Source organism: Poeciliopsis prolifica, unplaced genomic scaffold (genome assembly GCF_027474105.1).
Source record: "Poeciliopsis prolifica strain line A6 unplaced genomic scaffold, Auburn_PproV2 SCAFFOLD016, whole genome shotgun sequence".
NCBI classification, from domain to species: Eukaryota; Metazoa; Chordata; class Actinopteri; order Cyprinodontiformes; family Poeciliidae; genus Poeciliopsis; species Poeciliopsis prolifica.
In genome coordinates, this window is record NW_026562391.1 from 9838134 (window position 1) to 9856154 (window position 18021).

The following is an 18021-nucleotide window of genomic DNA, read 5'->3' on the forward strand; positions in this document are numbered from 1 at the left end:
AGCTGCAAAGGGTATGACTAGTTTTGAAAGATACAGTAAGTCAAGTAACTGAGGGTTTTCTTAAATGAGAATTTTTTTTTGGCCTAATACTTGAGAGAGTGACTGCTTTATGAAAACAAGCATGCAGGAGTGCAGCATAACAGAGCGATGTAGTGGGCCTGAAGTCAGAACTGAGTGCTTGTTACATGTGATCTGAACAGGAAAAGGAAGCCCAACACAACGTCGCCGCCTAATTTTTACCACTCAGCTGTGAATGATATCACCAACATGAAATGTACTCCACCCTACTACACTGGGAGGACATTGCAACACGCATATATGTTTATTCACTCGTATATACAATTATTGAAGTGTGTAATTGACTAAAAAGAGAAAAGAATAGCAAGCGCTAAAATTGTGAGAATAGTAATTTTAGCGCTTGCTATTCTTTTCTTTTTTAGACACCATTCTGTTGTTGAGTAGCTTTACACTTTTCTGCTGACTTCGCACAATGCAGCTAACTTTTAAGGCATTGTTTTCTCCTCTAAAGAAAAATAGCTTTTACAAAAAAAAAAAAAAAAATCTCCTCTTGACTTTAAAGGGGAGAAAATGTTAAAACTGCTTTGACATACGGGAAAAGTAAGAAGCAAGAGAGTTCCAGTCATGTTCAAGCCTTTTTAGTTCAGTATCCCTGTTTATATTTTAAGATCACTTTCAGGATGTTTTTTTACCTCATTCATTGTTGTCCCGCTAAACTATGGCTTTACGTTTATGTGCTTTTTCTTCCAGTTCATTGGTAAACCAATAATTTCAGTAAACAAGCCATAAAACGAGAAAAAACTGAAAACAGCAGTGTTTGTTGATAAACACTCATCACACCTCTGCACCCCAACATTTTCTGATTATTTCAATGCTGTTATGTTTCCATATAGGAAGTCAGAGTCTCATGGCCTCATGCGTGACCTAACATGTTATACAGTGCAGCAGAGAGCTTGAGAGATTTATGTTCTTCTCATTAAATAAACAGAGGGCCTCTTGAAACAACATCTGCAGGCAATCTTAACTAATCCTCCCAGCACACTTGCCATGCCAGCCGGGCCCCCGGGCCTTCTCTGTTCCCTTCGCTGCTGCACCAGGGGTCACGGCCCTCTGGTTCAACACATGGATGGAGGCCTTGTGGAAAAGGAGAGAGCTGATCACATGTCATGTTAGACGCCACAATAAAATTTCCATCTCGCTCTATGGAAAAAGATTAATCAAATCAGGTCATAAGTACCACATGAGTGGAAAGAGAAGACTTGCAAATATACATGTCACAAATGTAGCTTTATTAAAATCCGTCAAGATGTTCTTCCCAAAGAAACTAAACGAATCAAATGAAAACTTAGAGCTCCTAATCTGCAAACCTTCTGCTGACTCAAAGAAACTCTGAACTGTTTTGATGTTTTCCATGGAGATGTGAGACAGGGTGATTCTGGAAACTACGTTTGAAAAAAATGACATGTCTACTCCGTTTTAAGATTCTGAGTTCATCATTGCTTTCCCACACCAGAGCAAGATAACAATAGCTTGCACTCTGACATACTAGTCAAGAGAAATGAATGCAAAACTTGAACAGAAAGCCCTCTGATTGGTCTGCCTCACAAAACCAAACACCAGCATCTGTTGCGGTGTTTCAGGAACAGATAATGTGGTTCTTGCATTTAAGACACAATTAACAGCGGCATTAAGTTTGTGGGTTTTGCTCTAATAAACCATATGTGTTCCTCTAATGTTGAAAGGCTTTTTTTTACTGGTCTCTTTTGTTGCTCTACTTCTCATCTTCTAATAACAAGACAAAAAGTTAAAGACTCCAACAAAGTGTCCTTGTGACACCACCATCACTTTGTAAATCCAGAGATCTCAGTGTTGGTCTTCTGACTGGGTTTAAATATTCCAGACTCATGCCATGTAATAAAATCTTTCACCTCTATAAACCTCATTTCTGTGCTGTGCTCTGTTCCTTACATATGAGCAGTTTTTCTATCATAATATGATCTCCGTCTTGGTGCACAGTTGAGAATCCCTAACATTCTCTTTTGTGTATTTCCTGGTGTTTCTGTGGCTTTGATGAACATTTGCGTGCCAGGATGCTGGTAATAGGTCTCCAGATGGCTTTGAAGAAGCCTCCAGCAGTGTGTAACGGCCTCAGCAACGTCAGCCTTTCCCCAGAAGCCTTTGGTCAGCTGCTCAGAATACGCTCCAGCATAGCCGTCCTGAGAGAAATGAAGCATCCTTGAGTGTTGTCTACACTCCAGCTGTGCAGATCTGAACATTGTGGAAGGGACTTTGTTGAACAGCTGGAGTAAGAACAGGAAGCCAGAATGTGTCTTGCGACAGGCACCAAAACATGTCTTTTAAGTTTACTTCTGCTGCTATAGAGATTCATCTGTCAAAGCTAGGCGTCTTAAAATAAAGCTGAAAATGATCCATGGACTAGTCTAAGTCACTTGACAAAGAAAGAAACGTCCACAGGAAAACTCCACCTTACCAGCTCTCGGGTTGGTAAACATTACAGGTCAGACTTGGAAAGGGCAATGGGGCAGAAAAAAAATCCAAAATCTGCAAGGTAATAATCACGGCACAGGTACATGCAGCCATCTTTACAAATTTAGGAAATTTAGGAATAGGTGTTGTACTAATGCCTCCTTTTTTTCTTTTTTAAAGCTCTTGGTGTCTTGGGAAATTTCTCAAACTTGTATCAGTGGAGCCTGAACAGAGAGACGGCCGCCAGCAGATGGCATCGTTTCGTAAGAAGACTAAATCCGGCAGGAGGAAACTTCACTTGCACTTTCTCTGCAATGAACTCAGAACTCACCAGAGCGTCACTCATTGCAAGCAGGTGATTGTTTTTTTTTTTTTGTTTTGTTTGTTTGTTTGTTTTTGCGACAGGACGCTGAGTGAGATCTGCTTCTTCGAAATGCGATGATCATAAAGGTCAGGTCGATGCGGAGAGGAAAGGAGACAGTCAGACACGACAAAAGCGGCGTCGACGGGTAAGGAGGAGGAAGTTCACACGTGGAAACGTAACTGACGCTGAGGTCCCCACGCGACACCTCCCCTCCCCCCTAAAAATTTCACTTCAAATGAAAGAAGAGTTTCTCGTTCTGGGCAGCCCTTTATTTATTTTTTTACCCACACTTTAATAGAGACTCCATCATATGAATACGTTAACCAGAAAGGGGATTTCGTTCATAATCACATCCTGTAAAGATGTGTCGTGGCAATATAATATTAAAAATAGTATAATAGCAATCCAGCACTTTTGTGTTGCATTGTTTAAGAGATAAATACAATCTGAGGTCGAAGATAAAGCGTGATGTTTGACATTGCTATAAACTTAGTCCGGAACTTTAGTGGGAAAGCAGCATAAATGCGTCGGTTACTCATTTGCATCAGATCTGCCTCGGCGCGCTACAACCTCCTCTTCCTCCTGACAACAAAGAAACTTGGGAGTCAGGAGGCCTTTATTCTTAAATGAAAAGCAGAAACAAATGTGATGCAGAGAGAACAGAAGAACGCATCATGCGCATGAATCTCGCCTCGCTGTAGCGCGGACACCCTGCAGTCTGTCCCTACCAGACAGGCACACGTGGGCACCTTTTAGGCGCGCTGGGTATTTGTGTACACTAGGATGTTGATGTAAGGGGGGTGGGGGAAGAAGAGGGCGGTGAAAGAGTGCCGGGCCACTGTCGGGCGCAGCTGCTCTCACTCTCAGCTAAACGCCTCACACGTGCGGAGAGGACTGTAGTGCGTATCTGACGCTATTGGAGACCCCTCCGCGCACTTGTTGCCAGCTTTGGTGATGCCATGCCCAGGAACCACAGCGGAGACGAAGGCGGAGGCGGAGGTGGAGGCAGCGGGCTCTGGATGAGAGCATCACCCAGACATCATAACGAGGGCTACGGCATAAAAGATGTGGAGTGCGGACGAAAGATGATGATGAACAACGCGGGAGATGGGTTGCTGTCCCCTTCTGCCACCACCGCAGCCAGCGGCGGCACCAGCGCCGCTGGTGGTCGCGGCTCGGACGGCCTGGCAGGGAAGCAGGGAGCTCGACTCAGCCTCCTGGGAAAGCCGCTGGTGTACAGCGCCCAGAGCGGCCGAAGAAACGTGCGCTACCGGCGGCTTCAAAACTACCTATACAACGTCCTGGAGAGACCCAGAACCTGGGCGTTCATCTACCACGCTTTCGTGTAAGTTCATCTCGCCGCTTCCACGCGCAGACATCAGATTAGACGCGCTGAAGTTTACGCACCTGTTGAGCCGATCGGAAATTGAAAAGATAAAGGCCTCAAAGCGTACTTTAAGTTTCGTTTGGATGTGCGTTGATGGCCAGCGGGCGAGGAAACAGCGGAGTTAATTTAGCCCGCAAAATCCCACAGCTGGATGTTCATCAATAGAGGAGAAGCGACAGTCACAGCCAGACGAAGGCATAGTAGAACTAAGGAGATGTTTGGGTAACCAAGTAGGATTTGCAAAATCTAGTTATATTGTAAGAGGCATACACCGTTATTCTTGTCTTAAATAATTATCATTATGTTTCCAGATTGGCAAGGCTAAAATTACATTTCTCATAAACAAACATGTTTAAAATTTTGATTTTAAAATATTTTGTGGCAGATATAAGTCAAAAAAATTCAAAGATTATGTCTGCAACAATTAGACTTTAGTGACTCACTATTGGATCAGTTTCTAACTACATAATTGGGAGACTTAACTTCATAGGTCAGTCCAAGAACGGATTATTTGTTCTATTTATTCATGTTTTAATCATAAAATAGCTCTATGTGCACAGTGTTATGTTACCAAATTTTCCCCAAAACTGTAAGTAAAAACAAACCTTGTTTTAAATAAAAATTATAAATTAAGCTAAGCAGAGTTGGGCCCCTGGCTTTAGGTCACATTTTTTCTTGTGTTGATGTAACAACTATGTGATGTGATTGCATTATGAAAGTGCTTTGCTAAAAGTTCTGCATTTCTGTGGGCTTTAGTGATGATGTTTCAAACAGACCTGGAGTCAACAGACACTGAAACATCCTTTAGCTCTGCAGATTCTTTTTTTCTCTTGACTTTTCCAGTCAGTCGCTGCTGTTGTTGCAAGATCATAACTGTTTCTCAGAGGAAGGAAGTTGAGACACATGTCGACTCTAGAGTACAACGTTCTTAACGTTTGTGTGGTTTTACTGGTGTGTGGATTGTTAGTTTGTTCTCAAGAGGAAAACCCGTTCTAATGATTCTCAAATCAACTTTTTCCTGATTGTCATCAGTGCTGCTGGCTGGATGGCACTCATGTTTTGTGTGAGCACTACAGGCTGTTGATCCTGGTACTAATATGTCAAATGTCCAAAAGATTTGAAATAAATGCACAGACATTGCAGAAGGCAGCAAACTGAAATGTGTTAAAAATGGAGCTCATAAGTCCGGGGCATCATATGAGAAAAATTCTGAGTAAATAAACTTTTTTCTAAAACTTTTTATAAAAAACTTTTCTGACAAGTCATAATGTTTTTAGCAAGAAGAATGCATCTAATGTGCATTTTTGCAATACTGGAGAAATGAGAAAGTGGAGTTTGAGTTGACAAGTTTCTAAAATTGATCAACTCAAAATTTATTGCATATGCTTGACAGTAAAACAAAAAAACAAAACAAAACAAATCAGCAGACACTGAAATCATAAAATGAATTATTTTATGTCGCATTTCCCACCTCCCAAAAATCTGAGTAATATAAAAAATATCATTGGAGAAAAGCATGTTGGAGCCAATTAATTCAATAGAATCAATAGAACTGCACAAAACATTGAAAAAATAGATGAAAATCTAGTAATGATACTGCAATTTTGTTTTCTCTAAATATCATCCAGTCCCAATTGCATTACATTTGATCATTATAACACATGCCAGTGATGTTTTGGAAGCTGCACAATATACGTTCCTACATGGGCAGCCATATCTTTTTGATGCTTATACAACAACAGCTTCAAATTAACAGGGAGAGGTTTGCTCGATTCTAAGCTAACGTTTGTGTATTTTCTCTCTGTTTTGATGTGGCTTGTTGATCATTTTGCTTGAAACATATTTCATTGTGGCTCCAGGTAACTATTCATTGAAGAAAAACTGTTCTCCACCCGTTAGCTTAGGACTGTGCTTTGAAAATCAGAAGATTTATTATTTAGTGTTTCAGCTGCTTTCCCCAATTATACACTTTGTGAATGCTGTGAACAGATCAGGTCAGAGGCGACGCATTGATAGTTCAGTTTATTTTGACGATACAAAGGTGATAAAGATAATTTTCGATACTCTGATCAGGATTCTTGTCTTGATTAGGACATTGAAACCATAATGCCAAACCAATCATCATTTTACTTCATGGTTTTCTCTAAAGACAGACCTGCCATTTCCAATTCTGACCATGTAAATTAGTTTTTACAATAGATTCAAAACATACAAGAGAAACATGTGCTTCAGATTCAGTATGTCTGTATATATATCAAATATGAATAGATAATCAACTTGAAAATAACTACTGTTAATATTTCCTAAAATGTGGTGGCTTTGTTTAAAAATAAAAAGACCTACTTTCACTCTGTTGGCTATTCTAGTTTATATTTAAAAAGCAATTGAAATACTTGTATTTCAATAGCTGACGTTGAGCAGGTCTCATTCACTTGCACTTTTTGAATCACTGCACGTTTCAAGCCAAAGAGCGTCATTCCTATATGTTTGCATAGTAAGGAAGTTTAATTGGTCTAACATTGTTCTTCATGTGGCATCTGTCTCCCTTTTCAATATCGTCCTTCCCTGGAACTTCAACCAGAACTAAAGAACAAAAACAAAACTTGTTGTTCTGTTTCCTTTTTGTCCATTAAGCCATTCCTTCAAAAAGTTACAATATAAATAGAAATGACCAGATCTTATGAAAATATTGACACACAGGGATCTTTTTCAAGCATTACAGATTTCTTTCTCCAGCATTGGGAAAGTTCGACTGGATGGCTGTGAACTTGGTGAATGACCCTCTTTCATTCCTGCGGCCATGAGCTACAGCTGGAGATGAAGCTGAACTCTAACTCCCAGCCCATCTACTTGATTTGTCATGAGTGCTTTCGGAAGATGGACAATTCTTGCAGTCCAGCACCTTCACTGTCAGTGGATGTTGTTATTAAAAAGGGGATATCCACTATTAATTTTACTCCCATTGAAACAAAATGTAAAAAAAACAAACAGTTTAATAGTGTAGCTGTAAAAATGATTTTGCGATTTTCTCAACTGAAGATAATGCGGCTGTTGTTTCTCCTGGTCCATGTCTTCTGTTTAATTGAATATAAACATATTTTTCTAAAGATGCACTTAAATTATCCGCAGGGTTATTTTTATAATAATGACCGAAGTGAACAAAGTTGATGAAATAGTCAACTGTTGAAAAATACACAAAGACACAGTTATTTGCAAGAAGTCTGTTTGTGTTTTGGACAATGTTTTCAATAATTTCTGTGTTGGTGAAGCACTTGATTAAAAATGCATAATTTTGCCTGATTGTGATTATAATATCAATGTGTCTAGAGGCCTCATTAAACTAGCACCTGAGGGTAGTGGCTGGGATTGTTCCAAGAAAAATTTCATTCATAAAAAAAAAAAAAAAATAGAAGTGGACTTTTGTAAAACTGAAAATATCCTGTCGGATGGGATGTTGCGCATGCATTTAAAGAAGTATACATTTCAAAACGTTATGCATAGTAAAGGCTTTCACAAACAATCTGAGTGCCCAGAGAGATCATTTAAAAAAAAATTCAGCAGTTAAGAGGTGTAACACCTGTGATGCTTTTAACATCAGGATCATAGAAAGGGATAATCGACTTTCGAACCACCTTTAGGTTCCCTTCACTCAGTAACACGTTCAGAAAGGAAGATTGTTGTTACATAATTGACTGAGACATTGTGCCTTGCCTGATTGGAAAACGGCAGATTTGAAAGATTGAAGTTTTCAATTGGCTCTTATTTGGTGAGGTTTGCTTAGAGTGAAAATATCTCGATATAGGTTGCTTCACGTCTGCTGATTACTTTTTCCACTTCTAGATATTTTTTGTTCAAAGGCAAGTGAAATAAAAACATTAATTTGCCACAGTAATAATGGAGATGTTTTCAGTTTGTAGTTCAGATAAAGAAAACTAGAAAACCATTTCTCACATACAGGTAGATTTTTTTAAATACTGTAGTACTTTCTTTTAAGAATAAATTACTCTGAAAAATTTTCATCTTAGAGTCAGACCAAACTATGATTAGTCTTTACTGTTAAGCTATTTTCTTTGCATCATATTTTAACTGGTGGAAATCAACACACATTATTGGATGGTTTCTTATCTTGCTACTTTTGAAAAATAGCTAATAATAATGGGCCTCCTTATCATATTGTAGGAAACAGAAGGTCATGGACTACAAATTGAAAGTTTCTGTCTCCTTCCTCCGTGCTCAAAAGTGTCATAGCATCTTTTAAAAGCAAAGTGCTTTCACATCCACATTTCACAGTAATGAAGTTATTTTGTGTGATACATTTCAACTACTTTGTTATTTACTTCACTTATGTACAGAAGCTTGTGCATGTTTAGCTGATTTTTATGTGGAAAAAAAATAAGATACGGCTTTACGAACAGTTCATATAAATTTAACTATGAATGTGTCAGATTTTAATTGGCTACTCCGTCATGATTCAAACAATATGGTAGCTTGTATAAACTGTTTAACAGCTCAGAAAGTGTTTTTACTGAATGGAAAATGGCATTAACAGGGTGTCTGATCATGCTTTCTGACTCCACTGTGGTTTTTTTTGTCTCTACTCTCCTCTCTGTCTGTTCTCATCGACATTTAGTCGAGGTCTCAAAAAGCTTTGTGGGCTGGTATCCATTAAAGTAACATGCATGTGATTTCCTGCAAATTTCCAGAGGATCATTGCCTTGTGACAAGATAATAGCCTCACTTCACCTGTCAAGTGTTTTGCTGTATATGTTCTGGACATAAATGTAATTATTTAGTTCACAGAAGCAAGATGATTTTTATTTTTTTGTGAATGGTATGAATTATTTTTTTTTTCCAGTTCATAAAGGGGTAGATTTAAAATTATATTGTACAACCCAATACAAACAATTAGAAAAAATATCAGGTCTAAACAGCTATCAGCAGGTCAGGAACTGGAGAATCTTTTCTTGTTTGTTCAATAAATGCACTAAGATGAAGAACCTCAATAACTTGTGGTCTCTTAAAACATCAACCCTGGACATTTTCCTTTGTGCTCCTTCTTGAATTTGATTAAAATCAGATGACGGTTAGGGTTTTACTTGTCAGTTTTGATTTTTCAATTTACGGCATGTAATTCAAAGGCGAAACAAAAAACCGTAAGCAGGCTCTTTGATTGAAATAATAGTTTTGAATCCAGGAAAATGAAGGAATTATCCGCATTTCTTAGAGATTCACTGATCGATCATTTACTTATCTCAACTGGTGGTAGGGAGGTCAAATAATAAATGGCTTGTACTTTGGTCCACTCTGTCTGATTTTTCTATTTCTGCCAATGAACGTGCAACAATTTAATTTTTATTTTTAAGTTTTACTGTCTTAAAAAAACTAATCAAAATTACAATCTGCATAATTAAACATCAAAGACAACTGGAAATCAGTATTGGCCTGGAAAAGCTGTCTGATAAATGGGGAATATCTTGATATTCCCTCATTTTCTGTTGGTTTTTAAACTACTTATTTTTTCAAATAGTCTGCAGCACATTTTTGCTTTTATGCATTACACTCCTTTGAAAGAAGGTATCCATCTTGGCAAGTCAGATGCTTAAGGAAAAGTGGGAAATTTGTTATCTTTAGTGATTGGCGCATCTCTTCTGTAAAGTAATTTTTTTGTATTTAAGTTGGGCTCTGCAAAAAAAGCATATTTGCTCTAAAGGTTTGGTCATAAAAATACTTTACGTCATGTAACAAAAACATTTCAGTTTCCTTTTTTTGAAAATACTTCCCGGAAAAGTCATACGAGTCTCACTGCTCTTTTTTTGTCTTTATCTCTGCCGTCAGATCTATCGTGTCAGGAACAGGTCAAGGAAGTAAAAGAGCCTCACGAGTTTCTCTCACTGTGCCCCGTTGTTCTATTATCTCGTGTTTGACATGCTGACACAGTGCATCTGATGCCTGAAACGATATTGTACCCTCAACTCTGTACGTCTTGAAATTTGTGGCTTTGGAAAAATAGAATCACACAAAACTGTGTAATCAGAGATGGACTTGCTTCACAGACAACACCAGGGAGACTTTTATACCCACCTGACTGATGGGAGGTACTGTGCTCATACTTTGTTCACATGGATCCCACGGTTGCTCAGACGCTGAGACTCCTGCAAACTGCTCATTTTTTAGCATTTCCCTTTCGTGTGACAGCAACAGCACTGAAGCGATCTTTGTGCTGCGCTGAGTTGTGCCTGGGGTCCCAGGCTGCCCTCCTTCCTGCTCGAGCACACACATAGACAGTGCTGCCATTCAGCTCCCCTCAGAATTAACAAGCTCTTATCCTTGCAAATGTGTCCACAGGCAGGAATACTTTAGGGTAGAGGTTGGAGGGGGGTAAAGTTTTCGTACACCTCAGGTTTCTGGTGTGGGAGTGGGGTTCTCAGAGCTGTGACATGAACTCGCTGCTCTGACTTGTTACACGTTGGCTGTTTGCTGGAAATATGTGGATTTACAGACTGCAGTAATGGATCCTGGCTCATCCAGAAAGCCCTATTTGATGGCTGTTGTTGGCCGTGTGGAGCAAACAGACATAATGTTTTGCAGACATCTGAATGACTAATCACAAGCTGCTATCAATCCTGCTGCTGTTATTTATTACATTTTAGCTGTTGTCACATCCCAGCTATTGTAAATCCATATCTGTTTTCCATAAAGGCTTTTGCAGATTTTCTGCTGTTTGCCGAGAGATAATAAGTCTTTCTTTTTGGATAGATATTTTCATTTCCAAGGTTTTACTCATGAGGACATGTTAAAAAATATATCCTCAGTGAAAATTAAACAATGTAGAAAGACATAAATCATATTTTAAACACAGATTGAAGACTATTCTCTCAAATAAGTCTAGTTTCTTATCACTATCCCAAAACTTTTATAGTTGGCTAATTGGCCTCTCTCTGTGTGTGTGATGGCCTATCCTATTCTGTATGTAGCCCACCTCATTATATTTACCTGCTGCCCTACATGGATGGATGGATCTAAGCTGCTTCAAGTATAGGAGAGTGTAAAAAATGTAACCTATAGTTTCCTTGTTCATTGGGATCATTGTCCTGTTGCGATGATCTCAAATTCGGCTTAGAATCACATTTGATTTGAGAAAACTTTGATGAAAGTAGTCCAAGACCTGCTTCGTAAAGAATAGCATCCAATCACCAGCCATTCACTGCCATGTTTGATAGAATTAGATGTTTATGCTGATGAATTCATCTTGCTGCTCATTGTAGTCAAACATGTTGTCTCACCATCCCCAAAATAATCCATGGTGGTGGGAGCATTATGCTGTGGTAAAGCTTTCCCTCATTAGGGACATCAGACTTCCATGCTTTTATGATTTGCATTTTCAAGAAAAGTTTGTGTTCACTTTGGAATTACGAGGAGCTGCTTTGTGTTGGTTTATCCCCCAACATGCCAATGCAATACATTGAAATAAGGCGTTGTAGATGAAAGTTGTGAAAGATTCACGAGTACTTTCATAAGGCACTGTAAAGCCGAGATCAGTGGGAACAAGATCTTTAATTAATTATATGTTGACAAATAAAAGTTCAATCAAATGTTTTACTTACTTTTTTTCACAATGTCTGTAAAAAAAGGTTTTACGTATTTAGATGTGTGTCAATCTTTTAAAGCTTTCCACAGCTTGTTTGCATCTTGTCTCCTTTCAGCCTTTCAACTTGTGACTGATTTGAAAGAAGCTTCACATAAACATCAGTATGGAGGGGCATAAATACAAGCCAGTGTTGAACAAGCATTTAGTTTGATCGGAAGAATGGTGAAAAGCATTGTCTTTAAGCACATGGTTACCACTAAATGTTGAGTCAATGCAAAAGTGATGAGCAGAGTATGGCGGAGTAGATTAGCTTCTGACAAGACATCTGATTCATTTGTGAAGGACTGCTGAGCTTTTTCACAGCCTGGTCGTGTACTCATTTCATTTCATGTCTGCGCCCAGTGCAGGGTTTTTAACAACTGCCTCTGTAACCTAATAAAACCTCCTAGATTCTTTCAGTCATGCCGAATGCCAGCTCATCTTGGGCACAGACTGTTGCTCAAGTGTTGTTCTTCAGACACAGAGTTGAAGATCAACCGCGGCTTGTACTCCTATTCTCGTCTCCGTGTTCAGTTTTGACTCTTCAATGTCAGGTGATTATGCTTTCACAAACCTCACTCTATCAAAAACATCTACAGTCGGTAGAGCTGTTGCGTTTCAGGAGGAGTTCTGGGTTCGAATCCCAGGCTTGGATCTTTCTGGACAGTTTGTATGTACTCACCATGCATATGTGGGTAGTCCAACTTCTATCCATAGCCAAAAAGACAAAACAAACAAAAAACAGAAAAACATGGCTGTTAGGTTGATTAGTTTCTCCAAATTGCTCATAGGTATGAGTTTGCCCATGGATGCTTGTTTGTCCTGTGTGTCTCTGAGTTGATACAGCCTAAACTGGCGACTTGTCCAGGCTGTATCCCAGCTCTCGCTCAATGACCGCTGCAGATAAGCACCAGCCTGCCACTGACCCTGCATGGAGAAGTGGGTGTAGGTAATGGATGGATAGATAATTATAGATCAATTTAAGGCAGCTGGGATTAAACCACCTGGCCAAATATACTACTGGTATCCAAATTGTGAATAGATGACAAAATGAAATTCAGTGTCCTATCGACGATTGTATCTAAGCAGTCTTTGGGAATTGCAGGAAAACACACACTGATGTTGTGCTAATGATTGTGATTCAACACAGTATCCAGCACTAGTTCTCACAACTGCAATTATGAAGGGAAGTGTTCTTGTCCCTAATAGTCTTAGAAGCACATTTTGAAATACAGCCTTGCTGTCCTTTTTTTTGAATAAGTATGAAATAGATAAAGGAAACATATGTAAACATATGTTTGAGGAATTTAAGGAGTGAAAACTAATTATACAGGTCCAAGCCCATCTTAAACTAAAACTTGACATTGTTATTCAATATAGTTAAAATCAAATAGTTAATGTTGGAGAAAAAAATGCAAGGCAATATTTGTGTGATATTAAATTACACAAATATATTAATAACTTATGATCTTAAATAATCTTTTGTTTGCTTGGGCACATTTTATGTTATTTTGTATAACATTAGTGTATTAATGTTTTTATTTGGGGTTTGTTTTCAGTTTCTGTGCTTTTATATTTTAATAAACAACACAGTCAAATAAGAACACTTATTTTTACACAAAAATAATTTTTTCAGAGAATGGCCATGCAATTTATTTTTACATTTTTACTCAGAGTCAAAATGAATCACCTGTGGAAGTTGTGCAGATGCATACAGTATGTAAATTATTGTGGCTGTCTGAGAAGCAGTCATCGCTGATGGGGGCGACCGGCTGTAGGTTTCGTGTTTCAGACTTGAGTTTGTTTTGGGGGCGTTTCCCTTAGTGTGTTGTCAGAGATGGCTCGTCTGCAAACACAAGGCCAAGGCCGTGGTGCAGCACATGAATTGTACACATGAATTGTGGATGTTGTGCTTCAGCCTGCACCTGTTTGCTTCTTCTGAAAGTCTGAGTGTGCCCTGTTGCCTCCTGCAAATTTGCAGTTGTAGAAGTGTTGGATAGTTAGGCATTTATGTCAACACAATAATTTTTTGAAGATTTGGAGATAGGAAATCAATAACTATGCAATACCCCAAACAATGTATACTATTTTAAAAGAGGGAAAAAAGCACTGAAGAAAAATTCTGTCTATTGGAATCAGCCTTTACCTTTACAGCATTACTCTTACCACAGTACTTTTTGCATTTGGAAGCAGTGAGAAGGGATTAGTTTAAAGTTACCTTTTTTCATTAAAGTCAGCACAGAAATATGACAAAATATTTAAAAGATCCATGATTCTATAGAATAGACATGATCTATGGATGCATGGCAGTTGTTCATACAGGCTACTACATCAGAGAGCTAGACTTCAGCAAATGTTGGACCTTTTGCTCATTCACCATTTCCCACATTTGTTGCTTTGGTTGTTATAAACCTGCATTTTTTTTTTTTTTTGTTTGAAAATGAGTCAGGATGTGTTTTACAATACCCGTCACCGGGATTTTTCATTAAATTGATGACGAAGTCAATTAACGGACAGCTGACTTGAGTAGATAGCAGGAAGGATAACCCATGTTTCTGAAAAAATAGGTCTTATCCTTTTGAGCGTTCAACTTCTGATGTGGAACATGCTGGATTTAAAAATATTAGCAGTGCTTTTAAAATATTTGGGCCAAGGGTTGTCAATGTATGTTTCAGCTCATCAAACACATTTTATTTTCAACAGCAATTATCCACATTTGCTTTTAACCCAACTCAGTTTCACTCTTGCAGAAAGGCTTAGTTTCTGCAAGAGTTGCAGAATACATGTGATCTAATTATATCTGACAACATGAAACAAGTGAAAAGATTCCAAAAGATACCACATCATATCGTGTTCTAACGGCATTAAAAAAAACGTGAGAAACAAAATCATTGACATCTACCAGTCTGGAAAGGATTGTAAAAGCATTTCTAAGGCTCTGGAATGCCAGGGAACCACTGGACACAAATGGACAAAACACAAATCACTAGAGAACATTGCCAAGAGTGGCTGTCCTACCAAAATTGCTCCAAGAAGGCATTGACAATTCATAAAAAGCATCAATGCACTGACACATGTCTGACCTCATGAAAAAACATCAGATCATTAGGTTTGGATTTCCACCACTCTTCTCCTTGCTTGTTGCAGCTTGTGTCACTTTCTGGTCTCTGTTTTCATCACAGGTTGCCCGAGCCACTCATCACATAAGTGTGACACAGTACAGAATGAGTCACCTTTATTGTCAATCGCCCACCTCTTCTTTTTCATCTCCTCAGACCTCTAGCCTTTCTTACTTCTCCTGCGGCGCACCTCTTGTCCTTATATTTACTTCAAAACCACAAGTGATTTAATTTTATTTTGCTTTCCAGGGAAAATTTTATGCTGCAGCCCTGCAAAGTCTTTACATCAGAATGATTGTTTGGGTGTTAAACCAACATCTCCTTGGAGCATTCATCGCGTCTCAGCTCTTCACCTTAATTTCTCTGTCTCTCCTGAGAGTGCTGTTTGTATCTCTGTCATCACAGTGTTGCTGCTAGCGCTCTGCAGTGCAAATAAAGAGTTGGAGTACAGCACTGTCCTCTCGTTTAGCTCAGTTCTTTGGCAGTGTTAGTCAGTCCTGGTCTGAGTGTTAATCACAAGTGCGCTGACAGATGCTTGCCGTTGGGGGGAAGGGTTTGATAAAGAGGAGGAGGTGTTGACTAATTTTATGGTCAGAGTTTAGTGGTTTGTCAGAAGTTGAGTGCAATGTTGGCAGATTGTGTTTTGAAGATGATTGCTCACCTGAAGAAAGACATTTTTTATGTTATCTATGTAAATAACACAACCTCTTAGTGTGTCCCAAAATGAAGGGGGGATTTTTGTGTTTCCATAGAAACAAGATGTTGCCTTCTGGAGCTTAAGCTGCTTTTTATTTTTGTTTTCTTTCTTTGCGGGGAGGATTCGGATAGAGGGTGGTGCATAGAAATACGTGAGAATGAACGTGGATTCCAACTGAGTTCTTCCAAATTCTGACACTGGTCATTGCTTGACTCAGATTAGATTGCATCAGAAATATTAATGTGCAATTATAGTTCCTACAAATCATCACCTTGTTTTCGTAAAGCCTCAACACACGCTTATCTGACATCAGCGCTGACGTCAAAATGACCCAAAAAAACTGAGCTGCCTCTGGAAAAGCACACGGTTAAATATAGCGACTACATGTGCTGTTGTAATGTGATGTGGAAAAGGATTCAGGACTGCGGCAGTCACAATATATGTGTAGGATGGTGGTGGTGAGGGGTGGCCCAGTCCAAGGACAGTGGAGTTAGTTCCACCTACTATGTAGCCAAGCAGGCAGAGAGATCATGCATGCTGAAAACTGGTCCTGTAGTCGGGGGGTGAACAGCAGCAACATCAGGCTGTGCTGCCGGCTCCGACTTTGGCATGAGTCTGGTGTTACTGCATCACATTGGGTGGCAGGCCAGAGGTCCTCTGACCTTCCTGTCTTACCCGCAAGGCGAAGCATAACAGCTGGGTAGCCTTGCTGTGTGTTACCTCCCCCAGCAGATACCATAGTCTGTTGGAAGGGCTGAAAGAGCAAACTGTAGATAGAGATGACAGCGTGAGTAAAAACAGACGAACAGGAAGCAGATGGGTTTTTTTTTGTTCTTCCTGTCTTGTCTTGCTTTCATTACTTCCTTAATGCTCCTGCTCTACTGTAATTTGTTGAAGAATCTTTAACTTCAGCGATGTTGATGTCACATGTCTGAATACTCCAGTTGCTTTTGTCTTGACTCCTCCCCTCACTTCCCCTTTTTGCACTATGCATAAGTAAAACACTCCAAGACCACATTGACTGCAGATTAATTCCACATTTTATTCATACTGTCACTGCGGAAATTGTATGGTAATTTAAAAAAAATAATAAAATAAAATTCAGAGGTAAATATGAGGTTTACCTTGTGTACACAGCTCTCTATATTTTTTGCAGCCTCTGGTAAGAATTTGTTAAAAATCTTAAAAATAAATTCATCTTTTGTTGCATAATGTCACATAAAAGAGTCGCTGTTGAGAGTGTCCAGCATGGCTATGGCTTCGTCAAAGGCTGATTTGGTGGTAACTTTGTGTTTATCTAAGTTAGTATTATTGCGTGCCTGGGAGGAAGACATTATTTGTTGATTCTGTCAGCACAGCAGGGTAACTGGAAGCTACTTCCTTCTTTTCCTCCATCAAAATAAGAGTTTCCAATGTTGACAGCAGGTGTCAGACCTAAAGTATTCACCTTCAAAGTAATAGCATCAACGTATTTCTCCAGAAGAAGCTGTATGGCGACAGGCTCCGCTTAAACAAGAAATAATGTGGCGTTTTAATATTGTGAGATCTCGTTACATCCCTAGTAGACACATAAGCCTGAGGAGGCAAAATGGCAGAAGAAGTTAAATTTTTGGTCAGCCTGCATTATTTGCAGAGTTATGACCCTGTCCTTTAGTGTTTTGAGTCCTCTTGATATCTGAAGACTTCTTTTATTTTTTACTCTTTTTCACACAGCCACAATCCAAACAATGTCTTCCCTCATTTGTCTTCTGAAATTTGGGACTTGGGCTAAGGTGAAAGTGCTGAGGTATGAATGAAGGCAGGGGTGCTTTTACCCATTTTACTGCTCTGTTAGCACTTTCTTGTAGCTGACTTGTCAGATCACATTAGTGGCAAGTTTGCTCCCGAGGTCACCCCAGGCAGAGTTCAGTGTCATCTAGATAGAGTGCTATATGATTGTGTGTGTGTGAAATGGAAGTTGGCTGAAGGAGGAGGAAATTATACACATGCAGCTGACATGAAGAGGTCTTCTTGTGCCTCTCATTTAGATTTTTTCAAGGCTTCTGGCAGTGTGTGCGCAGCATTTATTCCTGCAGGTTTGTTATGTCAGCTTTTCATGTTGCAACTGCACCGACCGGCAGACAGACATGCCTTTTTGAAATATAATTAGCAAAGAGTATGCATATCAGCATCTTGTCGAGGCTTAACATTAGACATATTGACACACATTACAGTGGATTCTCCTCTGAAGAGATAGTCTAGAAACTGGATGAAGTTGCATAAGCTCTGACATGTTGCATGCAGTAGTTTATTACAACATGGCAAGGATAAAGAGCTGCAAAG

At 39.2% G+C, this 18021-nt stretch overlaps 1 protein-coding gene across 3 annotated transcripts in view; it reads left to right on the plus strand.

Annotated features, from left to right (window-relative positions):
* Positions 1-3696: 3696 nt before the first annotated feature.
* kcnq5b (potassium voltage-gated channel, KQT-like subfamily, member 5b) overlaps positions 3697-18021 on the plus strand; it is an 87955-nt gene continuing 73630 nt past the window's right edge. For all 3 annotated transcript variants that reach the window (XM_055041622.1, XM_055041620.1, XM_055041621.1), the window contains exon 1: positions 3697-4214. In XM_055041622.1, the coding sequence (XP_054897597.1) occupies positions 3829-4214 (386 nt within the window). In that variant the 5' untranslated portion in view covers positions 3697-3828. The remainder of the gene's footprint in view (positions 4215-18021) is intronic.